This window comes from Dreissena polymorpha, chromosome 8, assembly GCF_020536995.1.
Source record: "Dreissena polymorpha isolate Duluth1 chromosome 8, UMN_Dpol_1.0, whole genome shotgun sequence".
NCBI classification, from domain to species: Eukaryota; Metazoa; Mollusca; class Bivalvia; order Myida; family Dreissenidae; genus Dreissena; species Dreissena polymorpha.
This window is the reverse complement of record NC_068362.1, coordinates 46,187,235-46,193,234: the sequence shown is the minus strand read 5'-3', so window position 1 is coordinate 46,193,234 and position 6,000 is coordinate 46,187,235. Positions and strand designations below refer to the sequence as shown.

The 6,000-nt window shown below is 34.2% G+C and overlaps 1 protein-coding gene across 2 annotated transcripts in view; it reads left to right on the top strand.

Moving 5' to 3' along the window:
* Window positions 1-4,199: 4,199 nt before the first annotated feature.
* Window positions 4,200-6,000, top strand: part of LOC127842475 (RNA cytosine-C(5)-methyltransferase NSUN2-like) — a 44,197-nt gene continuing 42,396 nt past the window's right edge. The window contains exons 1-2 of one of the 2 annotated variants that reach the window (XM_052372004.1): window positions 4,200-4,257; window positions 4,631-4,711. In XM_052372004.1, the coding sequence (XP_052227964.1) occupies window positions 4,640-4,711 (72 nt within the window). In that variant the 5' untranslated portion in view covers window positions 4,200-4,257; window positions 4,631-4,639. The remainder of the gene's footprint in view (window positions 4,258-4,630; window positions 4,712-6,000) is intronic. The other variant, XM_052372005.1, reaches the window with a different exon arrangement.

Sequence of the window (6,000 nt, the reverse complement as noted above, 5' to 3'; positions counted from 1 at the left end):
CTTTTTATACGCCCGTATAAAATACGGGACGTATTATGTGAAACCCCTTGGCGGCGGGCGGGCGGCGGGCGGAAGGCATCACTTTGTCCGGACTCTAATTCAAATTGTATTCATCCGATCTTCACCAAACTTGGTCAGCAGTTGCATCTAGTTGATATCTAGGCCAAGTTCGAATATGGGTCATGCCGGGTCAAAAACTAGGTCATAGGGTCAATAAGTGCATTTTCAAAGGGGCCACTTTGTCCGGACTCTATTTCAAATTGTATTCATCCGATCTTCACCAAACTTGGTCAGCAGTTGCATCTAGTTGATATATAGGCCAAGTTCGAATATGGGTCATGCCGGGTCAAAAACTAGGTCATAGGGTCAATTAGTGCATTTTCAACGGCGCCACTTTGTCCGGACTCTAATTCAAATTGTATTCATCCGATCTTCACCAAACTTGGTCAGAAGTTGTATCTAGACAATATCTAGGTCAAGTTCGAATATGGGTCATGCTGGGTCAAAAACTAGGTCACAGGGTCACTTAGTGCATTTCAAGCATTTAGCATGGTGTCCACTCTCTAATTGAAGTAGTTTTCATCCAATCTTCACCAAACTTGGTCAGAAGTTGTATCTAGACAGTATTTAGGTCAAGTTGGAATATGGGTCATTCCAGGTCAAAAACTAGGTCACAGGGTCACTTAAACCATTTCAAGCATTTAGCAAGTGCTCTCTAATTGAAGTAGTTTTCATCCGATCTTCACCAACTTTGGTCAGAAGTTGTGTCTAGACAATATCTACATGTAGGTCAAGTTCAAATATGGGTCTTGCCAGGTTAAAAACTAGGTCACGAGGTCCCGTAGTGCATTTCAAGCATTTAGCATGGTGTCTGCTCTCTAATTGAAGTAGTTTTCATCAGATCTTCACCAACTTTGGTCAGAAGTTGTGTCTAGATGATATGTAGGTCAAGTTCAAATATGGGTCATGGTAAAGTTATCAAGTTGTCCAAAGTCTTAAAACGGGCGTATCTTGTGACAGTTTGGCACTCTTGTTCTTTTTTATTATGTTTATCACTATGGTAACTGATTGTATGATGGTAGTAATATTTGTGTTATGAGGATTGTCAACATGAATTTCATTTATACAATGTCTACTCTTTGTTATATGTTTTAGTATCATCGTTTGATGTTATTGTTGTGGATAAATTGAATATATTTTTCCCTGTTGAATACTCGAAAAAAACTTTAGATGTGTACAGGATTCAAACTGTCATTTGTGGCATTATAAGTTGATTGAAGCTTTTATGTTGTATCTTTTGCGCATGTTAACCTGATTTTGTTTTGCATTAATATTATCTTACAATACATGTATTGATTAATGTGCAGGATTTAAGTTAAATGAGGATGTTTTAGTAGATTATCAGTTCTATTTTAATTCACAAATTAATATTTTATTATATCCATTGCCTTAGTGAAAATATTTATTTTCTTCGGTCAAAAGTGAATAAAATTCAATGAACTACTTAAAACCAACACATTAAAAAAATGCTTTTCCACCATTTATTAAATTTTTTAAGTGTTGCATCGGAGAAAAATGAGATCATTTCACATATACAATTATTGATAATTTTACTGTTATTTTTAACTGTTGTTATTGTGAATTTTCGTTTTTAAATTATTGTGAGTAAGGGAAGTGCATTAACTAAATATCATTAGTAGAATATCTCACTAAAACACAGTAATAGTATTATTCTATTTGTGTGCAGCACATGCACAGACATATTGAAAAAAGTATAACAAGTGAGATCCCCATTTAGACTCATATAACTCATGAGTGTTTGGTCAATACTTCTGAGCATAACTTGTATTTGAAAATACAGGGACAATGTTTCTAGTATTTTGTTGAAATTGTGTTTCAATTAGATACTTACAACATATAAATTTTATTTCTGATCGGGTTTTTTGTTGTTTAAGTATTGTAGAGCAGCTGCTTAATGTATTTTCAGCTGTCTCATTCACTTACTTTTAGTATGTCTACTGTAGATTGAGTGCAATACAATAAAATAATAATGTTAAAAAAATACTTTTTTGGTTAGTGTCATACAATTGTCGATTGTCAACAATATCGTTGATTACATTCTAGAGACAGGATGAATTCCAATCTTCATGAAGCTTGGTCCCAACATTTGTCCCAATTATGTCTTGTCCTTTTTCGAAAACTGGGTGAACATTCTTGAATATCCTGAGTAAAATTCATAACAGTTGAGTTACTTTGGTGTCAGGTGAGCGCATTATTGCCATTGTCCCTCTTGTTTTTAAATTATTTACATGTTGTTCAGTTTATATGTATAGAAAATATTCAACAAATAAACAATGAAAATAATACTGAATACTGGCTTTTTGCTTTTAGTAATGTCATAGGTATGACAAAACACCTTAAACTGTACTTAAACATACACAAATGAACAGTTTATGTTAAGATCTCTTTCGAAAATGATTATACCAGTTTGTTTTTTTTATTTTCTAATTGAAATACTTGACAATTTTAATTCCTTACCATTGTGAACTTTATCATACATTTCTTTTGAATGTGTTATTGGTATAAAAGATGATATATGTCCATAAAGTGCGGTATATTCATATTTATATGATAGCAGATATGTAGATGAACAAACTAAAACATTTATTGGTGAAACGAAATTCAACTGAAAATTAAAAAAGTTCAATTGGGTTAAAACACAAGACGAATAATTGGTTATTTGGCTTAGAATTGCTGCTTCTTCCTTAATTGCAAGAATTAAAAATCTGAATGTTTAACTCTATTATCATTAATGATTAATTATGCTATAACTCTAAAGCTTTTGTTAACCAGGTTTTCCGAAGGAAAAAAATGGTTATTAGATTGGCGAATGCGGGCGGGCTGGCTGGCGGGCGGGCGGAACAAGCTTGTCCGGGCCATAACTTTGTCGTTCATTGTGAGATTTTAAAATCATTTGGCACATTTGTTAACCATCATTAGACGGTGTGTCGCGCGAAAAAATTACGTCAATATCTCCAAGGTCAAGGTCACACTTTCAGTCAAAGGTAAAAAATAGCCATAAATGAGCTTGTCTGGGCTATAACTATGAAAACCTGGTTTTGTGACAATTTTGTCCCTTGTTTAAAATTTAAATTGATATCAATAATTGTTTTGTTTGCATTCCATCATGCCTCAGAGAGTAACAATTTTGGTGCTTTTGTTTGAATCCAACCATCGAGTATTTAAATGGTAATTAAATTGAAATTATTCTGTTTTATTGCTATAAAATTGAATTATGATATGGCCTTTTGTAGATACATTTTATTTACACTTCTTGGGCAAGTGAGAGGTTTGAAGTTCCTTAACCCTTTACATATTTTACGCATTTGTTTTTCCTTTAATAGAAAGTTAAATTTAATTAAAGACCTTTCTTACTTAATTCAATTAAGTTTTAAAGGTTTCATTTCCAACCCTTAGATACTGATGAGCAGCAAACAGCATAAAACCTGAACAGACCGCGAGTTACTCGCAGGCTGCTCTGGTTTTATGCTGGTTGCAAAAGTCATTTTCACTTTGGTTCTTATGGTGGTAAAGGCTCTGTCTTAGTTGCAATAATCCAACTCCCAGCTATTGACCCTCCGGGTTGCTGTACGTATGTACTTATAAGAGCATTCAAGAAGAACTAGTTTCTGACCCCAGTTTTATTAAGAATCTATGTTGTAAATAGACTAAATGTCACTTTGAAGTGAAAAGCTTCAATGAGGCAAAGTGTGAGGTTTTGAGCTCCATGAATAGGTTTAAACCCCCAGTGTTTTTAAATGTATTGTTCCAATGCAATGGCCCAGTTTTACTTATGTTTGTGTGTTGATATGTGTGTGCCCCACTGCTGGCACTAGTAGTTGTAGGTTCCTTGCCATAAATAAAGGGCCACAGGTTCCTTGCTGCTGCTGCATCTAAAGTTTCATTTTGTGTGTATTTAAATGCTTTTTTTCCTATAGCATCGTTCCATAAGGATTTAATTTTGGAAACTATATAGGCAAATTCATATTATACCACTGATTATAAACTGATCAATGCCAGTGCCATGAATTGAAGTGCGAACCGGTAAGGGGACAAGTCCCTATGCATTCTTGCATGCGAGAACATTGTATTCCAAGTAGATTCCACCCACAGAGAAATTGCACAATTGAAAGTGCGGTGTTACCCTCGCTCTTGCATGCACCGCTTTAACAACAACAACCACAGCAAATTAACGAGGTTTGTGAAAATCTTGCTTGTCTCCAAATATAAGTTTACATTTAAATAAATCATTTCATTTATTAATTAAAAAAGTCAGTGCACATATACTTTTGATGAAACACTGTCACTAACAGTCAACAGACAACTGTTTAACTATTTACCACTATAAGTGATATAAATTTCGGATATGTTTTATTCGGTTAGTTCTGGACTGGGAGGTGTAGTATCAACGGCCTTGAGATACATTCTTGTGTGTCATTCGAAATCAAACTTCAATAATCAATCGTATAACACTACTGTAAAACAATTTATATCATTGTTTTATTGTTGGTTAAAATCCATGTTGAATTTGAGGCTATATTTACCAGTGTCAGATAATGCTATTTTTCAGTTATTGACAATGCCTCCAAAAAAGGGCCCCCAGAGGAAGAAAATACAAGGGCCAGGAAATAAAGCTGGTGTCAAAGCTAAGGTACATATTTTATTAGTTGCGACTACCATAACATAACATGGTGATTTTTTGGACGTTTTTTCAGGAACCAGGTTGAGCACTACTATTTTGCTACCAGGGCTTTTCATCCTTATATAACAGAGGCCGATATTCGGCTCCTTCCCAATTCTAAAAAGATTTATTTTTTCCCAACTCTGGCTGAAAGACTTCCCAAAAAAAACGATTGAAATTCCCCTGAAAATCAAAAAAATAAACACAGTGGATAGTGTTTTGTAGCCAAGTTACTATTCGGTATAGTTTTACTGGTCTTGTAGATGATTGTAATTTCATTGAAAGCTTCCACGAGCGATAAACAAAGATGAAGGTTTATTTTGCGTAATTGTTGTCTGGTATCGATTTTTTCGCTACCAGTTCAGTTCAGGTATTTCCCCACTACCGCTAAGCCGAATTTTAATTGTATTTGTGTACCAGTCTAGAACAGAATATTGCGTAGTACGGGTTTTATTGTCGGTTTTTGCACGAGGGCCGCAAGGGAGGTCACCAGTGTCATCGCTGAATTTTCAGTTTGAAAATGTCACATAATGGTAAATATTACCTAAAATCAGTTAAAAAGTTTATCTGTTTGAAAATATAGCTGGCCAATCTTTGAAAAGAACATTTCCAGGTCATTAATTCATAACAAAAATAAAGTTCAAACCATTATTGTGACTGTTTAAAATTGATTAAATGATTTACCTGTGATGAAATGCTTTAAAAGTTTTTTTCCCAAAATGGCCATTTATCGCGCTTAAATTTCCCAATTTGCAAGGCTAGGGCTTCTTCCCAATTTCCAGATGAAAAGCCCTGGCTACACAATAATTAAAGCAATTATTCCCTGAATTGAATTAAATTGTAAAATGATAATCTTGTGTTTTGTAATTTCCATGTTAGGTTTTACCTATTTTTAGTATAAAAAAACAGTGCTTTCCACAGGATTTTTTTCAGACGCCCCGGTGCCGATGGGGTTGGTTAGGCTGTTCCCTCCATACTATTTTTTGTAACATGTTTAAAGTCAAATGACATCATTTGGTGCGCAAAACAAAACCCAGCTATAAAGTCATTGATAAAGATATATGTTTTAATTGTTTTAAACCTTTCCCGCATGGATAGTATAATCAAATGATTCTGCAATACATCCATATCAACCCGAATCTATTACTGCATACTTACTACTTTTCCAGTTTCTATTCATTACCAGATAATCCCGTATATTCCATTTTTTAAAGCAAATTCTGATTAATATTGAAAATAAAAGTGCTAAAGAATTTCAC